Source organism: Myotis myotis, unplaced genomic scaffold (assembly GCF_014108235.1).
Source record: "Myotis myotis isolate mMyoMyo1 unplaced genomic scaffold, mMyoMyo1.p scaffold_m19_p_14, whole genome shotgun sequence".
Classification (NCBI taxonomy): Eukaryota; Metazoa; Chordata; class Mammalia; order Chiroptera; family Vespertilionidae; genus Myotis; species Myotis myotis.
The window spans coordinates 20,188,096-20,212,602 of NW_023416318.1; the positions used below are offsets into that span (position 1 = coordinate 20,188,096).

The window sequence follows — 24,507 nt, forward strand, 5'->3', positions numbered from 1 at the left end:
GAGACACCAATGGAACACTTATAGGATGAATGGAAAAAATTATCTAATGTTACGCTAATCGTTATCTTAGATTTGGGATGTTTTCATGTGATTTCAGAAAATCCTATATCTGGAATGATTTAGAAATGAAGATGATGGCCTTGGAAAATGGTGGTTCATGATGCAGAGTAGCTCTGATAATAATAATATTGTCAAAGACGCACACTAAGTGTGAATAACAATTTCATAAGTTGAGAGTAGAAAACAGTATTTTCAAATGTATGTATTTGCGTATGACTTTTAAATGGGTCGGTTTAACTTACAAATATTAAACATAGACTTTACTACTTCTATATTAAAAGTACACGAATTCAACTAGGCTGCTATGTTTTTTATTAGTCAAATGATAAATTGATTCAGCTGTTGTGAAGGTTAACAAGATACAATTTTTTCCTATTCTGCTATTTGTATATTAATTTTACTTTAACGAATTTAGTCAGTAATTGATGTTTTATTTTTTAGTTGTTTAAACCATATTGTTGAGAGTATTACAGATGACCCTTCCTTTTTCCCACCATTACCCCCCTCCCCGTAGTGTTCAGCTCCCTCTCCCCCTGCATTCACTACCCTATTGTATGTATTTATAGGTAATGCATATATGCATATAAATTCTCTGGTTAATCTCTTTCAAGCCCTCCTCTCCCATTCTCTCTGAGATTCTTCAGACTGTTCCAGGTTTCTATGCCCTTGGTTCTATTTTATTAATTAGTTTATTTTTTCATTAGATTCCTTGTTCATTTCTTTTAATTTTTAGATTCATTTGTTGCTAAATATGCATTTATTGCTATTTTATTCTTATTTTTGACATTTTATTTTTTCTTCTTAAAGAAGACAACCTTTAACATTTCATGTAATATTGATTTGGTGGTGATGAACTCTTTTCGCTTTTCCTTATTTGGTAAGCTCTATCTGACCTTCAATTCTAAATGATAGCTTTGCTGGGTAATCTTGGTTGTAGGTCCTTGCTTTTCATCACTTTGAATATTTCTTGACACTTTCTTCTGGCCTGTTGAGAAATCAGTTGACAGTCATGTGTGCACTCCCTTGTAGGTAACTAACTGCTTTTCTCTTGCTGCTTTTAAGATTCTCTCTTTGTCTTTAACCTTTGGCATTTTAATTATGATGTGTCTTGGTGTGGGCCTCTTTGGTTTTCCTCTTGTTTGGGACTCTGTGTTTCCTAGACTTGGATATCTATTTCTTTCACCAGGTAGGGTAAGTTTTCTGTCATTATTTTTTAAAATAGGTTTTTGATCTCTTGCTTCCTCTCTTCTCCTTCTGATACCCCCATGATGTGGATGTTGGTATGTTTGAAGTTGTTCCAGAGTCTCCTTACACTATTTTCACATTTTTGGATTCTTTTTTCTTTTTGCGTTCTGATTGGATATTCTTTGCTTCCTTAATATTTCAAAATCTTGATTTGATTCTAGGTATCCTCTACTGTTGAGCCCATGTAAATTATTCTTTATTTCAGTTTGTGTATCCTTCATTTCTGACTGGTTCTTTTTTATGTTGTTGATGTTTTCACTGAGTTCCTTGAAATTCTCACTAAATTTCTTGAAGTTTTTATTAAGTTCCTTGAGCATCTTTATAACCATTGCTTTGAACTCTGTATCTGGTAATTTTCTTCCTTCCATTTCATTTAATTCTTTTCCTGGAGACTTCTCCTTTTCTTTCATTTGTGACATGTTTCTTTGTCACTGCAATTTTGGCCCACTCCCTGTGTTTTTTTCTCTGAATTTGGTAGATCTGCTATGTCTCCCAGACTTGGTGTAGAGTCACTTTATGTAGTAGGTGTCCTGTAGGGCCCAGTCGCTCAGCCTTCCCAGTCATCTAATTTGGGTGCTTCAGGTGCATGCCTTTGTGAGCTCTGTGCACTGTCCTATTATGGTTGAGCCTTGATTTACATTGGCCTCAATGAGAGGGATTGACCCCCAGGCCAATTGGTTGTGAGGATCATCTGTGACTACAGCATAAGAGCTGATGTTTGGGAGCAGGACTTGTTTCAGTGGGGCTTTGGTGCTCACTGAGTCCATCCCTTAAGAGTGTTACTGGTGGAGGTGGTAGGATTGTAATCAGGTGTGGTCGAAGTTGACCACCCGGTGCACTGGCTCTGAGGCCTCCTGAGAGGGGCAAAGTCAACCTCTGCCTGTGCCCTGCCTGGGGCCACCCAACCTTAGTTACAAAGCAATCTGCAGATGGCTCCTACTTGTGTTGAGCTTGGATGTGCTCAGGAGAGGCCAAGATGTGAACGAGGGCAGTCTGCTGCTATTGCTGGGCCTGGGGCCACTTATTGAGAGGTACAGGGCACACTGATGCCAGGTGCTGCTTGTTTGAGAGATTTTAGGAAATTCCAAAGCATGAGGCAAGAGAGGCCAGTTGTATGGAAAAGCCACTGAAAATGTCTTGGATGAGCCTGCCAGGAGGGAGGGGTGGGGTCTCAGGGAATCACCGGTTGGGGTGAAAAGTGTGAGCCACTTTGATGGAGATTCAGATATGGCAGTAGTCTTTCAGCTCTGTTGCAGGAAGGGCTCAGCAAAGGAACAATGGCCTCTGACACCACTTCTGTCTGGGAGAAAGCTGTCAATTCCAGGCAAGTTAGTTCCTCCCCTAATGTCCCAGGTTCCTTTCAAACTGCTGCGCTGGAGCTCAGAGGGAGCGATTCCCAGAAAGTCCGTGTGCAAGGCCCTTTAAGAGGAGGAACTGCTGGTTTTTACAGTCAAAAGTTGTGGGGACTTCTCTTCCTGGCACTGAAACCCTGGGCCGGGGGCCTGGTGTGGGGCAGGGATTCCTTGCTCCTCAGGGAAACCTCCACAGCCATGATATCCCTCCTGATTTTAAACCACCACACTTGGGTGTGAGACCAGCCAGTTCCCACATCTGCCCCTCCTACCAGTCTCAATGTACCTTTTCTGTAGTTTCCTATTTGTAGTACTTCTGTTCAGCCAGATTTCAATTGGTTCTGAATGGTGGTGGTTCTGTATTTTAGTTGAAATTTTTGATGTGGTTGTGGGAGGCAGTGAGTACCATTTTCACCTATGCCACCGTCTTCCTTCCTCAGTAATTGATGTTTTAAGCATAACATTAGTACCAATTATATGATTGGTCTTCACATGTTTGAATGTATTTCAATGTATATGTAATATTAGAGTTTTTATAGAGTGTCAATTTCTTTAATTTAGGGAGGTTCCCCCTAGTAAGTTGGCATGGGAAACTTATGTTTTTCTTTTATTTAAGAGTAATGATGGACTTAATTGGAAAGAACTTCTCAAAATTAAGAGTGCTCACAAGCTATTATATGCCCTGGAAATTATTGAAGCACTGGGGAAACCTAATAGAAGAATAAGGAGAGAGTCAACGGTAATTGTATTTCTATTGTTATCATTACATATTTGTATTCACTCTGGAGCAAAATTCCAGAGCATGTTATCTTTTGATTCCAGAATAATTTTTTCTCTTGCCATTCTCTCTCATTCTTATTTTTTTCCACAGGGAAGTTACAGTGATCTTTATCCAGATTCTGATGATTCAAGTGAGGATCAAGTGGAAAATAGTAAAAATTCATGGAGTTGCAAGGTTGGATCATGTGTTTTACAGTATGATGAAAATAATTTATTTCTAATTTTCCAAAAGTAGATACCATAATTATTTATTGGTTTTCAACTTATTTACTATTAAAATAAAGGGTAGTTTAAAAATACAGATTACTCCAATTCACTATAAGCTAATATGTATTAATATCTTGGAGCTCCTAATTATAGCACTTACATATTTCCTTCATTGCAATACTCTGTTAGTACATCCCGCTGTTTGGGATTAAGTGGTTAATGGAATATAAAGATATGTTGTAGATTTTTGCAAGAGTCTTTTAAAAGTTCTTGAAAGTAGGCTGTATGTTACTTGTATAAAAATTATTTTGATTATTTAAGTCAAAGAGAAATTTTTTAACTGAAAGATAGGTAATATTTTACTTACATATACACATACCTCAAAACAGGTCTTCATTACATTATGTAGCTGCTTTTCTCTTACCATTATGCTCATAATTGCTTACAGTTCGTTGCTGCTGGAGGGCTTCAACAGTTATTAGAAATTTTTAATTCTGGAATTCTGGAGCCTAAAGAGCAGGAATCCTGGACTGTGGTAAGTGAAAATTCACTGTTAGCTAGTTAAAATAGTTATCCCATTTTAAGCATTTCCATTTCCCTTTAGCAAGTATAACTTGAGCTACATCAACTGTCGCACAGGAGAGTATGGAGTATAGTAGAAATTACTGTTTCTTAAATAGGGTTTGATAAAGAAATTACGCAGTAAGAGTTTTCCATGTCACTTCGTTTAAAAAATCTTAAGTGTTAAAATTAATGACTCTTGAACTATGTCTAATGAATATTTTTCCTTTAGGTTTATACATTATATATTAACTAGAGGCCCAGTGCATGGATTCGTGCACATTGAAAAGAAATTAATTAGAAGGTGACTGGCAGGGCCGGACACGCCCTGGAGCCAACCTCCCGCAGTTCCTCCCTCGCTGGTTGCACCTGGGGCAGTGCTGGGACTCGAAGGGTGTCTGCGGAGTGAGCGGGTCCCTCTGGCAGTTGGGGTCCCTTGGCCTGGCCTGCAGGGATCGGCCCAAAACCGGCAGTCCGACACCCCCGAAGGATATAGTAGTGCGCAAAGCGGCAGCCAGCCAGAAAGGAGCCCTGGCTGGCACCGCTCCTGCTCATCCCGGCCCTGCTGCGCCTGCCACCTCCACCGCTCAGTAGTGCACTGCCATGGAGGTGGGAGAGGTTCACTCTGCTGCAGCTGCTCTTGCCAGCATCTGGCATCTGTCAGTCAGTTGACCGGTGCTTCCGCTGTGGGAATGCACTGACCACAGGGGGCAGCTCCTGCATTTAGCATCTTCCCTCTGGTGGTCAGTGCATGTCATAGTGACCGGTCAAACAGTCATTCAGCCATTCAGCCAGTTAGGCTTTTATATAGATATTCATATAGTTAAACTTTGAATGCTTTTTTAAAAGAACTTGGTGTATGTATTTAATTTTTTGAAGAGACTCTTTTTCAGTTTTTAAAACAAATGGAAAGGATGCTCTGTTTCCTGACCTCCAACAAAGCAGAGTAGCATTATGAAACATTTCATTCAAGTAATTTCTTAGTACTTGTTTTTTAGAATTATTTTAGAATTTAGGAGACAGGTGTTTTTTATGTCAAATGCTACTATAAAAGATTAATGAAAGAAAGTACATTTAGAAAACATTGCTATGTTTTTAAAAAATATATATATTTATTGATTTCAGAGAGGAAGGGAAAAAGAGAGGTAGAAACATCAATGATGAGAGAGAATCATTGATCGGCTGCCTCCTGAACGCCCCCTACTGGGGATTGAGCCTGCAACCCAGGCATGTGCCCTTGACTGGAATCGAACCCAGGAACCTTCAGTCCACAGGCTGACACTCTATCCACTGAGCCAAACCAGCTAGGGTGGAAAACATTGCTTTCTTACCACTGGTTTCAATACTTGGAAATGAAAAACAATACATTTTTATTTTACATATTTTACTACAGATATTTTATGAAAATAGATACCTTACTATAATAAATATTGATGTCTGTGTCTTATAATTTAAATATTTGTTTTGTTTTATTGTTTCTCATGTCTTTCTTGTCCCATTAATCTCTTAGTGTTATAAGGTGTTTTTTAGTTCTTTGGCAAAGTGGGAGTATTTAATTAAAATCTTTAATGAGTAGTTATGTGCCATTTGTAGAAATTTTGTTTATAAAATATTCTAAGTTTAGTATTGAATGGTATTGCAGGGAATCATGCCAAAGGTTTTCTTTGTTTACTTTGATAGTTTGGGCACTGTTATGAAATATTACTGATAAGAAAAATTTGCTGCCATATACTGGTAGGCCTAGCAATGTCAGAGATGCCAAGCATGCCTGAGAGACAGATTGCTTTAAGTCAGCTGATATCTCCCCTATTTATAATGCATCTCTGTTAATATATTATAGTTCAGAATCATCTTTGTTTCTTTTTTTTTTTTTTTAATTAAATCTTTATTGTTCAGATTATTACATTTGTTCCTCTTTTTTTCCCCCCCATAACTCCCCTCCTCCCAGTTCCCGCCCCACCCTCCGCCCTCACTCCCCACCCACTGTCCTCATCCATAGGTGCACGATATTTGTCCAGTCTCTTCCCGCATCTCCCACACCCCTTTCCCCCCCAGGAATAGTCAGTCCATTCCCTTTCTATGTCCCTAATTCTATTATAATCAACAGTTCATTCTGTTCATCAGATTATTTATTCACTTGATTCTTAGATTCACTTGTTGATAGATGCATATTTGTTGTTCATAATTTGTATCTTTACCTTTTTCTTCCTCTTCCTCTTCCTCTTCTTAAAGGACACCTTTCAGCATTTCATATAATCCTGGTTTGGTGGTGATGAACTCCTTTAGCTTTTCCTTATCTGTGAAGCTCTTTATCTGACCTTCAGTTCTGAATGATAGCTTTGCTGGATAAAGTAATCTTGGTTGTAGGTTCTTGGTATTCATCACTTTGAATATTTCTTGCCACTCCCTTCTGGCCTGCAAAGTTTCTGTTGAGAAATCAGCTGACAGTCGTATGGGTATTCCCTTGAAGGTAACTGAGTTTCTTTCTCTTGCTGTTTTTAAGATTCTCTCTTTATCTTTTGCTCTTGGCATTTTAATTATGATGTGTCTTGGTGTGGTCCTCTTTGGATTCCTTTTGTTTGGGGTTCTCCGCGCTTCTTGGACCTGTAAGTCCATTTCTTTCACCAGGTGGGGGAAGTTTTCTGTCATTATTTCTTCAAATAGGTTTTCAATATCTTGCTCTCTCTCATCTTCTGGCACTCCTATAATTCTGATGTTGGTACGCTTGAAGCTGTCCCAGAGGCTCCTTACACTATCCTCGCATTTTTGGATTCTTTTTTCATTTTGCTTTTCCGGTTGGGTGTTTTTTGCTTCCTCGCATTTCAAATCATTGACTTGATTCTTGCGCTCCTCTGGTCTGCTGTCGGGAGTCTGTATAATATTCGTTCTTTCAGTCCGTGTATGCTTAATTTCTAGTTGGTTCCCCAATATAAGATCGAGGGTCTCATTAGTTTTCTTGTAGATCTCATTAAGTTTATCGGCGGCTTCTAAACAGTTCTTGAGAGACCTTAAAAGTGTGGTTCTGAACTCTATATCTTCCATTGACAATTTTGTCCTGTTTCTTTGTCTCCGCATTTTGTTATGCTTCCTTGGTGCACCCCCTAGTGGTCTTTGTGCACAGTCTTATAGTTAAATCTTGATTGTTGTAGCTAATTCCAGGGAGGGTTTGACCTCCAGGCCAAGTGGCTATGGGAATCAGCTGTGTCAGCAGTGAGAGAACTTCTGTCCTCTAGGGAGGTGCTAATCTAGCCTTTGCCTGAGGCTATCCGGCAAAAGCCTCTGTGCAGGGCTTAGGCGGGGCGGATCGCAGAGGATCAACAGGGTGGGCCGGAGAGAGCAGTTATGGCGGCTCTCAGTCCTGTCCCCAGGGGCTCTGCCTCTCTGAGTCCCAGCACCCGCTGCAAAGCTCAGAGAGAAAGCTGCACTCGCTCTGACCGAAGCCAGACAGTCCCGCTTCTCCCGTTTGAGTCTGGGTCCCCAAAGACTCGCCCGGATCTGGAGCTCAGAGTCTGCGACTCCCTCCCGATTGAAAACGCCAACCGTGCCCTCCGCCGCCAGCCCGCTCCGCGCACTCCGCACCTCAGAATTTGACTTCAGCACTGTGCCTCCTCTGAGTGTCCGTATGCGTTTCTCTTTCCTCCTAGTTGTAGGACTTCCACTCAGCCAGCGTTCCTGTGGTTCTGGGTGATGTCCCTTCCGTTTTTTGGTTTCACTTTTGAAGTAGTTGTTCAAAGCAAAAAACTCCGCATTAACCTATGCCGCCATCTTGGTTCTCCCATTTTTGTTTCTTAATCACATTTTTTTTTACTTTATAATGAACTTAGCTGAAGTATACTTTTAAAGTTAAATTTGAGGTATAATTCACATACAATAAAATTATTTTAAAATGTGTAAATCAGTGGTTTTTCATATATTGACAAAATTGTGCAGCTATTACCATTGTCTAATTCCAGAACAATTTCATCATTCTCCAAAAGAAATCCCAGACTCATTAGAAATCACTCCTCATTTTTTCTTATGTTTGAGCCCTAGACAACCACTAATCTAATCGACTTGCTATCTCTACAGATTTGCCTATTGTAGACATTTCATATAAATTTTTCTATATATACTAGAGGTCCAATGCACGAAATTCATGCAAGGGTAGGCCCTCGCTGCCTCGGCCCTCACAGCCACACGGCTTCATCTGGACGGTCATTCCGCTGTTTGGCCATTCGGTCAGTTTGCATATTATGCTTTTATTATTATAGAGATGGTCGGTCCTTTGTGACTGGTTTCTTTCACTTAGCATATGATTTTCAAGGTTCATCCTTGAAAGTAATATTTTATCCAAAGCCATGAAGATTGATGACTGTTTGCTTTTAATTACTTTACATTTTTAGCTTTTAAATTTTGGTCTTTGATCCACTTTCAGTTTTATGTGTCTTACGAAGTTGAATATATTTTACATGCAGTAAATAATGTGCTCATTTATAAATTATTGTTTAAGTTTTCAAAAATGTGTATACTTGTGTAATCCTCCAACACAATTGAGATATAGAATATTTCTACTACCTCAGAAGTTCCATCCTCCCCTTTTATAATCAGTTTCTCCCAGCCAACCACTGACTTGCTTTCTGTTGCTATAGGTTATATTTGTATTTTATAGAATTTAATGTAAATGGAATAATAATGGTAAATGCTCTTCTGTATCTGGCTTCTTTCACTAAACATGTATATGGAGATTGATAAATGTTGCATGTATTTTTAGTTTGGTTTTTATTACTGAGTAGAGAACCATTGTATATGTATACTAAGAGTATGCAGTCACCTATTAATGGACATTTGAGTTTCCAATTTGGGGCTATTACGAATAAAGCTGATATAAACATTCATATGCAAGTCTTATGGGGTACATATGTTTTTGTTTCTCTTGGGTAAATGCCAAGTAAAAAAATAGCTGAGAAGTATGGTAAGTGTAAGATTACTTTATAAGAAGCTGCCAAACTGTTTGCAAAGGAGTTTGTACCATGCATTTGTTACACATTCTCACCAATAGTTGGTATAGTTAGTCTTTTTAATTTCAGCCATTCTAGTGAGTATGTAGTATTATTTTGTGTCTTTGTTGTCTTACTCAAGAAATCATTGCCAAATTCAATGTCCTGAAGCTTTTGTCCTATATTTTCTTCCAAGAGTTTTATATTTTAGGTCCTTGATTCATTTTGAATTAATTCTTGTATATGTGTTAGGTAATGGTTCAACCTTAATCTTTTTCATATGGACATCCAGATTTCCCAGCATTTCTTGAAAAGGCTGTCCTTTCCACATTAAATGGTCTCAGAAGTAATTTTATTTTAATATTCTATAATTTGTTTTTCATTTACATTGACATTTTCCATCTGCATTTTTGTCCTTTTTATTGAATTTATTGGGGTGAACACTGGTTAACAAAAGTATACAGATTTCAGTTGCACAATTCTACAACACATCATCTATACACTGTATTGTGTGTGCACCACCCCAAGTCAAGTCCTCCATCCATCACTATTTACCCTCTAAACCAGTGGTTCTCAACCTTTTGGCCCTTTAAATGTTCCTCATGTTGTGACCCAACCATAAAATTATTTTCGTTGCTACTTCATAACTGTAATGTTGCTACTGTTATGAATTGTAATGTAAATATCTGTAATGTAAACATCTGATATCTGTTATGAATTGTAATGTAAATATTCACAGGATGGTCTTAGGCAACCCCTGTGAAAGGGGTAGTTTGACCGCCAAAGGAGTCACAACCCACAGGTTGAGAACTGCTGCTCTAAATCCTCCTCCACGCCACCCCCAGCAGTCACCACTCTGTTGTTCATATCCTTGAGTTTTTCCTCTCTTTTTCTTTTTTTCTTTTTGCTCAATCCATCCACCTCCTTCACCCAGTGTCCCCCTGCCCCTCCCCAGGTATCAGCCTATGCTCTATCTATGAGTCTGTATCAGTTTTGCTTGTTAATTCATTGGATTCATTGGATTCCATATATGAGTGAAATCATGTTACTTGTCTTTTTCAATGTGTAGAGCATTATTCAGATTTTTTATTTTTTTATGAATGAGTTTTGTGTTTCTAAAAATTTGTCCATTTTGTGTAAGTTATCCAATTTTTTGTTATTAAGTAAAATAAGAGTTACTTGAACACAAGCACTTTGCTACTGAGCCAGCTCTACTTAGTGATTAATGGTTGAGTAGTGTATGCAGTGTGGACACACTGGACAAAGGGATGATTCATATCCGGGCGGGACAGAACAGCACAGGCAGGAGATTTCATCACACTATTCAGAACAGCACAAAATCTAAAACTTATGAGTTGTTTATTTCTGGAATTTTCCATTTAATATTTTCAGACTGTTGTTGACCATGGGCAATTGGAACCTCTGAAAATTAAACTGTGACTAAGGGAAGGACTACTGTAGTAGGAATATTTTCACTCAGTCTGTGGCTTACATATATAAATAAACATTTATGTTTTTTTAAGCAAAGTTTTAAAATGTAACAGTTTTTGTATCCTGTATAAGAAATCCCTTTTTTAAGATCACAAAGATTTTCTCCTGATTTTTGTTTGTTTATTTGTTTTCTGTAAGTTTTACAGTTATCTTTCAGATTTAGGTCTGTGATCATTTTGAGCTAACTTTTATATAAGTGGAGTGAGGATGAAGTTTTGTTTTGATTTTTTTATGGCTATCCAATTTTTCTAGCACCATTTGTTGAAAAGACTATTCTTTCCTCACTGAAATTTCTTCGTACCTTTCTGAAAACCAGTTACGTATATGGGGTTGCTATGTTTCAAGTATATTGGTATATTGTATAGATATACCACTTGGCACTGGCGTTAGGAAAATGGGAAGAAGAGGACTATTAAGGCGAAAGCTCTGAAACTCTCATCTTGAACATAAATGATAATTCTTATTAATTCATTTTAAGGAAGTGTTTTACTTTAAAAAAATTTAAGTAGATCTTTAAGTCAGAAATATTACACTAAAAAATGTTTTACCAAAATATTTTTATTTTAAATATACATATAGAAATGTAACATTTTCAGTTGAATTATATTCTAGAGCTATTGAGAATTGCTATGGCCCCAATATATTAGAGTATATGCAACTTGTTGGAGAAACAACTTGTTAGTTGTTTAACTGTTTTAAAAATCATAGTACATTTTGAGCAATGTACAGTGGAACCTTGGTGCTCGAACTTAATTCATGCCGGAAGGCTTTTCAAGAAGTGATTTGTTAAAAAACTGAATCATATTTTCCCATTAGAAAGAATGTAAATTGAATCAATCCATTCCAGATCCCCAAAGAATTCCCTGTTTAACTTTTCTTATATACAGTACATGTATAATGTACTGTTTATAAATAAACACGTATTTTCTTAAATTTATCGAGCTATCCCCTACTAGCCTGAACGGGATCACTTTCAGCACTCCTTCCAGGGATGTCTTTCAGGTCAGGATCAGCATCTTTGTTCAGATATCACTGCTTCCGAAATGCTGTACTGTATTTTTATTAAAAACCCCGTATCTCCCTATTACATACATTTATATGATGTTTTCATGGTAGAAATGTGTGTCATTTCCATTTCATTACATGCACCCTCTTAGTGTTTTGATAATTTTTCTTCAGTTTCATAAGATTGGGTTGATATATGCTGAGGAAAATTTTACAGCACATGGATTAACTACTTGGTATAATTATTTTTATTTTCTAGCCTTTCATTTTAAGTTATATAGTAGCCATATTAAGTTAATTAAAATAGGGAAATGACATTTTTTTCTTATCCACAGTGGCAGCTAGACTGTCTTGCTTGCTTGCTGAAGTTAATATGCCAGTTTGCAGTAGATCCGTCTGATTTGGACTTAGCTTATCATGATGTCTTTGCCTGGTCTGGTATAGCAGAAAGCCATAGGAAAAGAACTTGGCCTGGCAAATCAAGAAAGGCTGCTGGTGATCATGCCAAAGGTCTTCATATACCAAGATTAACAGAGGTAAAGTTCAGAAGTTATTAAATTGTAGTAATGAATTCTATTTATGTTTTAAGAGAGCTTGTGTATTTCTTGTTTTGACAAAATGATGTAAAACACTAATGCATAAGAAATGCTATTCTACAATACCACAGTATGACTTACCATTTGAAGTGATGCCTTCATTTTAATGCAGAAGTAATTATGATGCTTAGTTCATCATCCAAAATGCAAGAATAAATTATATGGCATTTTAATGTTATCTAACTGTAGGATTGAGGTTATTATTTGGATTCAGTAATATATATATATATATATATATATATATATATAGAGAGAGAGAGAGAGAGAGAGAGAGAGAGAGAGAGAGAGAGAGAGAGAATGTATGTATGTATTAGGGTCCATTCAGGAAAGCAAACCACATTAGATATTTCAACAGAGGAAATTTAAAATAGAGAATTGGTTTTATATGTATGTGTTGGAAGACTGAACATACAAAAGAGAAATGTTGAGGTAATCTAGACAAGTAGCCATTTACTGCTCAGGGTTTTCAGAACATATGGGAGGAATAGGTTGGGGTTTTCAGAAATAAGCTTATAGAATAAAAATACTGTTGAACTGGGGTTTAGGCCTCTCAAGAAAGGGGTTTTGCTACTGCTTCTAAAACCAACTAAAACCAACTGCCTTTTCTGGGTGAAATACTTTGGCGCAGTGCCAAAAAAAAAGAGGAAATCCACAAGGAAATAATTTATAGTGTGTCAGATTGACAGAACCTAATAGGAAGTCAGCTGGCAAGGAGAAATTTGATTTGTTATGTACCAGCCCTAGGATTGCAGAGCAAGTATATATAATGGATAGAGCTGAAGAAAATGACACAATAACCAGCAGTAAAATTAGAATTATTTTTGTTCATGTGATTATATATTTGTATTTCCAATGTCTTCACCAGTGGTCTTGGAAGTGGGGAAGAGATGATGATGAGTTTTTAGTGAAATCTCTTTTTCATTTTGTAATCTTTTGTGACTAGTGCCTCACTTCATACCTGCTCAAGAAAAAACAGAGTAATGAATTGGTTACTGATAGAAAACTATTGTGGTGGTTATAGGTTGGAAACTGATGGTATAAATGGAAACATAAAGCATATTTCCCTGGAATTTGGGGAGATTAAAAGGGGGAAATGATCAATGTTAGTATTCCAGGGTTAAATGGGAAAAATGGTCTATGCTAGTATTTCCAGGTTATAATGTAAAAAGCACAGATTGAATGTGCTTTTTCCCATCAACTCACTAAATAACTTAAAAGCTTTTGACACTTAGTGATTTCCTCTTGAGATATTAATAATATATAAATATAGGTACACATATAGAATTTTAAAAATAATTGGCTTGCTTTTTATTTTTTTACCTTTAATTGTTGACACTATTATAGATGTACCCCTTATTCCCACTTTGGCCACTTCCACACAGACCCCAAGAATTGGCTTATTTTTTAAAAAATATATGAAAGTACATTCTTAGTGAAAATAGTTCTGAATATACAAGTGAACTCTTCAGTCATAGATGACAACCATAAATAGCATTATTTTTTTTTTTTCTGTGCACATGCCAGGGTTGTTTTTGTAGTTTACAAAAGGTACATACATTATGTATTTTACCGTTTATTCATCATAATAATTAGAGCTTAGTATGTAAATCTAAGCTGTTTGGGAACAAAATTCTTGTTACACTAATTCTGGAGACAGAGCCATCCAATTTTGGTACACTATAGATAGTACGAAATTCTTTGTATTTGTTTAATATTAATAGTCTTTACAAAGGTTGAAATTCCAAATTGAACTTTTATATTCCTACCTAAACATAATTTTTCTTGAAGCTTTCCTGATTTTGCCAGGGACAGGTTTTGCACATTTGACATATATATGCTTGTGTTACAGCGCTCTCTGTGTTATCTGCTGCACTTGTCTAACATCTCCAGGATGGGAACAGTGTCTTATAAAATAAGTGCCCAAATTTTAGGGTGTTTTTTATGAACTCCCATACTGCTTATCTAGATTTGCATATTATAATCAACATTTTGCCAATTTTATCACATAATCAGGAGTGTGTATATCTGTGTGCGCGCAAACACATTCATTTACATATTATACTGAATCTTTGCGAGTAAGTTTCAGACATTATGACCATTTACTCATAAGTACTTTCATGTGTATCTCCTATAACCAAGGACATTTTATTAACTACTAGTGTAAAATAAGTTTAGAAAATATTATCTAACCTACAGAAGAGATTCAATAAATTTTTAAATTAAATTAGCAAATTATTATTTTTTCCTATTTTATGGACGAAGAGCTAGAATTTAGAAATAAAGTATTTATTAGAATCGAGGCAGCTTGAAAGTCAGCAAACTCAACATTGAACCTTAGGATTTTAAATCTGAAATCCATGCTGTATATCCCTGGAGTATTATATTGTCTTCCTATATTCATTTCAGAATGGTTGAGGAGTCTGCTGTTGCTTGACTTCTTTTTCCTTGTTTCAGAAGTAGAAAATGTTTTATTCTTCACCTATGGTGCAAAAATCCACCAGTGTGTGATATAGTATTTTTCTCTGACATGCAGGGAATCTGTGGAGCAAATATAAAAAACTAGTTTTATTTGTGTATTTCTAAATTTTGAATATTTTTTTGTTAAAGTTGCTTGTTTTCTAATATTTGATATTTTTACAGTATTTTCAAATGGCCATTCTAAGATACTCCTTGTCATAAAAAAATTTAACATAATTTTGAGTCAGGTTAAAAATGCAGTTGTGTGGTTTTGTGTGTTTTTTTAATGTATTTAAAGATTTTTAAAAAATGTTTTTTGTTTTGTTTTGTTTTAAAGGTATTTCTTGTTCTTGTGCAAGGAACCAGCTTGATTCAACGACTTATGTCTGTTGCTTATACCTATGATAATCTGGCTCCTAGGTATGATGTTTTTAACATAATTTATGTATGCATTTGTGGTAAGAATATAGTGTTTTAAAGCTTCATTTTTGAAAACATTTAATACTTAGAAAAATTTTAGGGTGTTTTTATGAACTCCCATACTGCTTATCTAGATTTGCATATTATTATCAACATTTTGCCAATTTTATCACATAATCATGAGTGTGTATATCTGTGTGTGCGCGAACACATTCATTTACATATTATACTGAATCTTTGCGAGTAAGTTTCAGACATTATGACCATTTACTCATAAGTACTTTCATGTGTATCTCCTAAGACCAAGGACATTTTATTAACTACTAGTGTAAAATAAGTTTAGAAAATATTATCTAATACACAGTTGGTACTCAATGTCTCATTAGAACCACATACTACTATTGCGTTTAGTTGTCATATTTCATTTCCTTTAATCACTGATACTGTCTTAGCTTTCTTTTATGATACTGACATTTCTGAATAGTACAGGCCAATTCTTTTATAATGCACCTTTCGATCTAGGTTTTCCTGATTGTTCCTCATGATTAGATACGGATTATATATTTTATCAGGAATACTCGATAAATAATAATCTTCCCCAGTACATCCTGGTGATGTCAGTTTGTCCATTACTAGTGATATTAATTATGATTGGTTAATCTGGTTTCCTTTAGCTTTTTCTACAGTGTTTCTGATTTTTTTCTTTGCAATTAAAAGTAACCCGAGGGGACTATATTTTGCAATTGCTTAAATTTCCAGCTCCTATAATAAAATTTTCATTCATTGATTTTTTTTTTTTTTTAAGCATTCAGTGATGATTCTTGCCTGAATTAAAAATATTGGTATAGCCCTCGCCAGGTGATTCAGTTGGTTGGAGCATTTTCCTATACATCAAAAGGTTGTGGGTTTGATTCATGGTCAGGGTACATACCTTGGTTGTGGGTTCAATTCCCAGTCGGGGTACATTTGAGAGTCAATTGAGCGCGCGCGCGCTCTCTCTCTCTCTCTCTCTCTCTCTCTCTCTCTCTCTCTCTCTTCTCCTTACCTTCTTTCTCACTCCTTTCTTTCTCTTTCTAAAATCAATAAAAAAACATATCCTAGGGTGAGGATTAAAAGTTAAAAAAAAAGTAATATATATTTACAAACTAGTGGTTTTTCTAACTCTTAACATTCCTTTTATGTTTATTAGTTGACATTTTATTGTTAGGAAGTGCTTTCTCTTCTTTCCTTTTATTTAATATCAGTTTGGATTTTTTTTTCATTCAACATGTTGTAATTCATTACCATTACTATTCACTTTACTAAAATTATATTCCTGAGTTGGCCTCGTCAGGCTTGTTCATGTGTCTTTTGACATATCACATTATTTTGTGTGGAGGGGAGGGATCCTTTTTTCCCCCTTCCAGGTTTGTAGTTTCCCTGCCTTAGTTCTAGAATCAGCCATTTTCTTTAAGAAGCCTGTTGGTAGGGAACCTCAGAAATATGGGTGTGTGGTCTACTCATTGCTACCAGTGTTTCCGTGCTTCTCTGCCCTCTGGATAGAGCTGGAAATAAGAATATAGTTAAATGTGTAATATGATTCTATGTATTTGAGTTATGTTGGAAAAGCTTTTTTAAATGTACAAGTTATCCCCCCCCCCCCCCCAATTAAAGTATTGTATTTGCTGACTAAATACATGGGGAGCAGGGAGAAAGGGGGAGAGAGAGACCAATTGGTTATGCCTCCTGTACATACCCCTACAGGCTATTGAACCCACAACCTAGGTATGTGCCCTGACCAAGAATCAAACCTGCAGCCTTTGGTATATGGGACGATGCTCCAACCAACTGAGCCACATCAGCCAGGGCCTAAGATTATGTCTTTCTTAATGTACTTTTCTTTAGTGTCTGTCCCAGTTTAATTCACAGTCATTCCTTGATCAATACCTGCTTTACCCCACTAGACTGGTTAAGTGTAAGTACTATATAAACTAAATGTGATTTTGCTCACCATTATATTTTCAGTGCCAGATATCTTACCTCATAGTTTAAAAACTTATGAACGAGTAACGGGGAAATGAAGAAAATGATGTAACATGGCTTTGATTAATATGATAAAATACGTTTTATACCCCAACCACCAGTTACTCTCAGCTAAATATTTCTTAACTCTTCTTCCTTGTCCTCTAACACACACTGTTCCTCAGTATTCACACACTACAATACATTGAGTTAAGGCAATTCAATGACTGCTTTAGTCCACTTTTTGTTCACTTGACTCTGTTAACCTCATGCAATGAAAAATAAATATGCAGATTTGATACCAGGTTTTGCTGCTGGTTCTCTGTGTGGCAATTCTTGTTTTCGTTCTAGCAGTTCCATTTTTATTTTATTTTAGAGAGAGAGAGAGACATAGAGACATCAATTTGTTGTTCTATTTATACATTCATTCTTTGCTTGTATGTGCCCTGACCAGGGACCGAACCCACAATCTTGGTGAATTTGGATGATGCTCTAACCAACTGAGCTTCCCAGCCAGGGCCAGTAGTTCCATCTTAAAAAATTCATTAAAATCTTTCTAATGTGAGCTCTTGCCCACTCCCCATTCCCACACTTCATCTCTGTGATTTCTCAGCTTCTATTTCTGCACCATTATCTTTTCATAGGTTCTAACCCTCCATTCATAAGGTGCTAGGACAGTGGTCGGCAAATTGCGGCTCGCAACCACATGCGGCTCTTTGTGTGGCCACGAAGTTTCAATCACACTGTATGTGCGCGCCCGCACGTGTTATTTTGTGGAAGAGCCACACTCAAGGGGCCGCAGTTTGCCGACCACTGTGCTAGGAGATTTACATCAAAGCAGTTAAAACACTTTATGCTTGTATTATCAAAAATCATTTAATACTACAAATTTAAAAGATAGGTGGGTAAGCTACTCTGGTAAAGTTAATATACCAATATGTTTATAGTATGTTTAATATTAATAAAGTTTGATTTATAAAGTTTTTACTTCTTAGTACCTTTTACTTTAAATCAGTAATATGGGTGAGCCTTGCTTTGGGGGACTTTAAAAGGTATTCTGTGAATTAATAGCAAAGTGTGAATGCTAGAGATTAGTGATTTTTTAGAAGTTTATTTGTAAGCCCAAGCTGGTTTAGCACAGTGGATGGAGTGTCGGCCTGCAGACTGAAGGGTCCCGGACTTGGTTCCCATCAAGGGCATGTGCCTTGGTTGTGGGCTTGATTCCCAGTGAGGGGCGTGCAGGAGGCAGCTGATCAATGATTCTCTCTCATCATTGATGTTTCTATCTCTCTCTCCCTCTCTCTCTGAAATCAATAGAAATATATTTTTAAAAAGTTTATTTATAAGGCAAATAATCTATTTAGTCTTGTTAAAATAAAAATTTCAATTAGTTTTCTTGAAACTGAATACATTTTCTTTTAAAATATTTTTATTGATTTTAGAGAAAGGAGAGAGAGCTAGAAATATCAATGATGAGAGAGAATCGTTGATCGGCTGCCTCCTGCACGCCCCCTACTGGGGGTCCAGCCCACAATCTGGGCATGTGCCCTGACTGGGAATTGAACCATGACCACCTCCTGGTTCATAGGTTGCATAGGTCGATGCTCAACCACTGAGCTATACCAGCCGGACAAAGTAATACATTTTCCATTGAAGTTACTAAAAGTATTAGGGAAAATAAAGATGAAATTATATTAAATTAGTCAGCTTTAGCGGGCTCTGTGGCGCAATGGATAGCGCATTGGACTTCTAGTGACGAAATTAGTCAGCTTTCTCTACTTTTTAATAATTTGTTTTTTTAAAAAATATATATATTTTATTGATTTTTTACAGAGAGGAAGGGAGAGGCATAGAGAGTTAGAAACTGGAACACTTGTTCCAGATGGATACAATCAGCTGCCTCCTGCACACCTCCCACTGGGGATGTGCCGGCAACCAAGGTACATGCCCTTGACCAGAATCAAACCCGGGACCCTTCAGTCTGCAGGCCGGCACTCTATCCACTGAGCCAAACCGGTTAGGGCTTAATAATTTGCTTTTAACTATTCATGCTAGAAACTGGCACTAACATACAACAGCATTAAACAGAACTCATAGCTGAAAGCTTTTCTGAAAGGGTTTGTTGAGCTGAATGCTAGCCAGAAGAGGACTAAGTCCTGGGGCATGAAGTCTAAACCAACGGCAGACTACATGTCCCCCATTCTGGAGTTGATGGGCTCTTTGTACATTATAGAAGAAAGATGTAAGTTGTTTTGAAAGAATTTACATTGGCTAAGTAAAGGAGGAAGGTAAAGCAGGGGCAGTTCTGGGATAGGTGCATAGTCCCTGAGGAAGAAATGTTTACTACTTTTGATTGGCTGCAGGGAACAGTCCTGAAAGTTCATGCATAAGCAGATTGTGATGGTTTCTGGTGGTTGCTCTAGGACAGTGATGGCGAACCTTTTGAGCTCGGCATGTCAGCATTTTGAAAAACCCTAACTTAACTCTGCTGCCCTGTCACATGTAGAAATTTTTTGATATTTGCAGCCATAGTAAAACAAAGACTTATATTTTTGATATTTATTTTATATATTTAAATGCCATTTAACAAAGAAAAATCAACCAAAAAAATGAGTTCGCATGTCAACTTTGACATGCGTGTCATCGGTTCGCCATCACTGCTCTGGGAGTTGCTTCAAAGCTCCTTCATGTATTTAGGAATGTGAGCATTGTTAGTTGGCTCACAGACATTAATTAACTGGTTGAATACTCTTGTCTCTCTGTCTCACTTTCTGGCCTGCTATAATTTAATTTAGTACTGCTCAGAATTTTTTTTTTTGTCAAAGGAAGGGCATTTTATGTCAATGTATGATTCTTCTTTTAAAGCAACAGTTCTCAACCTGTGGGTCGCAACCCCTTTGGGGGTCGAACGACCCTTTCACAGGGGTCGCCTAAATACATCCTGTATATCAGATATTTACATTACGATTCATAACAGTAGCAAAATTACAGTTATGAAGTAGCAATGAAAATAATATTATGGTTGGGGGTCACCACAACATGAGGAACTGTATTAAAGGGTCGTGGCATTAGGAAGGTTGAGAACCACTGTTTTAAAGAGTCTGAAGTTTAGACTAAACCATTGTGACCTTTCTCTTGAATAACAGCCCATGAGTATTTGTTGAGGGTTTACTTATTTCAATCAATATTGGTTTCAGTCAAATTTTATTAAATCTGAGCATCCATTTGTTTGCTATAAGATTTAACCAGTGAATTTTAAAATAAAAGATAAGAGTCATAGAAAAAATAAAAGTAGCTTTCTAAAATCTAATGTTTTTTATGGGGAAAGTTGTATATACTTTTAACTAAGTTATTTTTAATTCATTACTGAATTTAATTGGTGGTGGTGTATTTTTATTTGCAGAGTTTTGAAAGCTCAGTCTGATCACAGGTCTAGACATGAAGGTAAGGATTTAAGAAAGTTAATTTTTAAGAGGTAAAAATTTAGATAACTAGATAAATTTATATGTATTTTTAAATAATGAACATTGTTTTCTTTACAGTACCAAGCCCTTATAATTGTATTTTTTCTACTTTTTCTTTAGTTTCACATTATTCAATGTGGCTCTTGGTGAGTTGGGCTCATTGCTGTTCTTTAGTGAAATCTAGCCTTGCTGATAGTGATCATTTACAAGATTGGCTAAAGAAATTGACCCTCCTTATTCCTGAGGTAAGATAAAAATAAAGATTAGTAGTTACGCTTTACTTTTTATATTATTAACATCCTATATAATAAAAGCATAATATGCTAAGTGTCCGACCGATCGGTCAACCATTTAGTCAACCACTCCACCAGTTGCTATGATGCACACTGACCACCAAGGGGGAAGATGCTACAACAGGTAGGTTAGCTTGCTAGCTGGGGTCTGGCCAATCAGGACTGGGCGAGATGGCCCCGATCCCTGGCCAGGCCAAGGGACCCTACCCATGCACGAATTTATGCACTGGGCCTTTAGTTGATAATAAAAAAACTAATGGAAACAAATGATCCCACAAATATATCACATTATCTGGAAGATCTAGAATATTTTGGAACTATCTATACTTAAGTGTGAATGTTACATATTCTATAGCATTCATATTTGTCTTTTTCTGAAATACTTCTTTATAGATTATTTTGCTTTTTTTTAAAAAATTGCTCTTTTTTGGGACATGGAGAGGTGAGCGTTTATTGTGGTCATTTAGCATTTATTGTGGTCATTTACGTTTTAGAGAAGTTCTTATTTGTGGTTTTTTTTTCTATTTAATTAGAGTGTATCTTAGATGCAAGTGAAAATAAAAATAAATATATTTTCTTTGATTCCATTATTGAGGAGGACAATATAATTTTCACTAACTATATCTTTGATATTACTCACACCATATTCCTACGTGAAATAGTAGAAACACACTCTTACTATCACTTAGCCCCAACAATCACATCTTTTTTAGACAGTACTGTATAAAACTGTACTCTGAGTTGATGAATATGTGTTTTTGTTCTGGTTCTGTCCCAAAGAACCATTGTGACACTTGGGCAAGTACCTTAGAATTGGTAAAATGTTCTACTTTAAGTGTTATATAAATTGCTGTTATGAAAATATTTTATCCTGTTACTTAATCTTGTACATAAATTTATATGTATATTTTCTCCTCAATCCCCTTTGTATTTGTCTATTATCATTGTTTAATTGGTTTTATTTTATGACCATATTTAGGATTTCTCAGATATGTTTTTACATTATTACTATATACTTTGGAGTACTTTATTTGTTCATATATTTATATGCGTGAATATGTGATCAGAACATTGCATTTTAAAATGTTACTAAATAAGTCACCTAATGTTATTTCTGCCAATGTATTAAGCCTAATATTAACTGTTTAATACTAACTCAGATTGTCTTTGGAACTTGTTTTTTCATTTAGACTGCAGTCCGACATGAGTCTTGCAATGGTCTTTATAAGTTATCTCTATCAGGACTGGATGGAGGTGACTCAATCAATCGCTCTTTTCTGCTACTTGCTGCCTCAACATTGTTGAAATTTCTTCCTGATGCTCAAGCTCTCAAACCTATCAGGGTAAGATTTTACTGTATTCAGGAGTGGTTTCTATTTTTGCAGTTTCCTGTGCCCAATTTTATTCAGCTTTAGGGGATCTGTCATGGATATTCTGTTTTGGAAATAACATTTGTTCTTACTGTATTTTTGGGCCTGTGTTAGTAAGTTGAATGTCAGAAACATCATAAATGTAGCTATCATTTAATTTAGTCACATAGGGTTTTATTATTATTATGATATTCTCAATTTCCAATTTTCATCCCTTTCCCATGTATATATTAGCCTTGTAAAAGCATCTACCACATAATAAATCCTGAGCCCATTAGTAAGTAAATTTTACTAATCCCAGAAATATGTTGTATTGTAGGATTTACTTTCCTCCACCATATTAACCTATCATCGACTATGTAAGAAATACGATATGTTCTTTATTTTTCAGATTTCAAAATTATAATAGACCATTGCATGTGGGTAGCTTTATATATACTCATGTTCTGTAGGTTTCTTGTATTCCGACATTTTCATTGAAGTCTTAATTTATATCACATTATTTAACATTATACATTATTCATATCTTTTTCAAGTAGGTTGTAAGTAATTTGAGAGCAACGTTATTCTGAGTTTTCTCATTCACTATGTTCTTAGTTTTCTAACTTTATAGAAAATAGGAGTGTTGTCTTCATATTTTTGTTAAGTTTTTATTACTGTTTAGTTTGTATTAGGATTTAATTCTTTTCATAGTGTAGTTTCTTAAATATATTGTAATTTTAAGTTGTTTTCCTTTTAAAAATGATTTTACAAAGTTAAAATTTTTTTAATAGATAGATGATTATGAAGAAGAACCAATGTTAAAACCTGGATGCAAAGAGTATTTTTGGTTGTTGTGCAAATTAGTTGACAACATACATATAAAGGACGCTAGTCAGGTATGTTCAGGAAATTATACATTATCATGTTAATAGAAATGAATTATGCACATATGTGTTCATACTTTATAGGTCCTTATTAAAGCATTTTAATCAATGAGTTGAAAATGTTTTGATTTTTCTACTGGATTTGCACCTTTCTGTCCTGCTCTAATTCCTTTCTTCTTTTTACTTTTATCTTTTTTGAAATGGCTTTATCTAGTATCTACATATAAGTAGTTTTCCTGTCTCTGTTAAGTAAGATTTCTGGATGCAAAATCTTGTTTAGAATGTGATATTCAGACTTTAAATTTAAATACAGCTTTCTATAATAGCCTGTAGATTTGGATTTCTGAATATAAAATAAAATTGCAATTCAAATAGGAGTTGTTTTAAGGTCAAAGAAACACTGTGAGTTTGCTGATCTAATTTTTTTTTAGTAAACTAAAATATTTTCATCTAAACAATTGTTTAAAACAAGTGAATTTCAAAAACAAATTTGCCACATAAAGTCTTTTGATTTTTTTCACTTATAAATTTAGTAAACTAAAATGCATCTAAATGATCTCAGGGGAAAAAAAGAGAAACAACTTAAACAAAATACATTTAAATATTTAGGAAACATTTTCTCTGATTTTTTTTTTTTTATATTTTATTGATTTTTTACAGAGAAGAAGGGAGAGAGATAGAGAGTTAGAAACATCGATGAGAGAGAAACATCGATCAGCTGCCTCCTGCACACCTCCCACTGGGGATGTGCCTGCAACCCAGGTACATGCCCTTGACCGGAATCGAACCTGGGACCCTTCAGTCCGCAGGCCCTCTATCCACTGAGCCAAACCGGTTTCAGCTTCTCTGATTTTTTTAATATATTTTGATCAAAGTGCAATATATACACTTTACATACAAAATATCCTGTAGTGTTTGAACTTCTCTTTAAGAAACTGTTACATCTGAATTCTTTATTTTTTTAATTTTTGGTTAATCTTCACCCGAAGATATTTTTTTCCATTGATTTTTAGAGAGAGTGGAAGGGAGAGGGAAAGATAGAGAGAAATACTGATGTGGTGAGAAACACACTGATTGGTTGCCTCCCACATGCCCCTGACTAGGGCCACAGCCTGCAATGGAGGTACGTGCCATTGTCAGGAATCTAACCTGGGACCGTTTAGTCCACAGCCAACACTCTATCCACTGTGCCAAACCGGGTAGGGCTAATTTGAATTCTTAAGTTTTCTACTTTTCATTTGAGAAATAATTGTAAAAATTAATATTAAGTATGCTTTAATTTGCTTGATTATTCATAAAAATAGAGGCCTAGTGCACGAAATTTGTGCATTGGGGGAGGGGTGTCCCTCAGCCCAGCCTGCAC

General features: G+C 35.9%; 1 protein-coding gene across 3 annotated transcripts in view; it reads left to right on the top strand.

The window, feature by feature from the left end:
• Nucleotides 1-24,507, top strand: part of USP34 (ubiquitin specific peptidase 34) — a 242,035-nt gene that overhangs the window by 131,360 nt on the left and 86,168 nt on the right. For all 3 annotated transcript variants that reach the window (XM_036334433.1, XM_036334432.1, XM_036334434.1), the window contains 9 exons: nucleotides 3,274-3,396; nucleotides 3,529-3,612; nucleotides 4,093-4,179; nucleotides 12,013-12,213; nucleotides 15,068-15,150; nucleotides 20,555-20,595; nucleotides 20,736-20,860; nucleotides 22,099-22,251; nucleotides 23,052-23,156. In XM_036334433.1, the coding sequence (XP_036190326.1) occupies nucleotides 3,274-3,396; nucleotides 3,529-3,612; nucleotides 4,093-4,179; nucleotides 12,013-12,213; nucleotides 15,068-15,150; nucleotides 20,555-20,595; nucleotides 20,736-20,860; nucleotides 22,099-22,251; nucleotides 23,052-23,156 (1,002 nt within the window). The remainder of the gene's footprint in view (nucleotides 1-3,273; nucleotides 3,397-3,528; nucleotides 3,613-4,092; nucleotides 4,180-12,012; nucleotides 12,214-15,067; nucleotides 15,151-20,554; nucleotides 20,596-20,735; nucleotides 20,861-22,098; nucleotides 22,252-23,051; nucleotides 23,157-24,507) is intronic.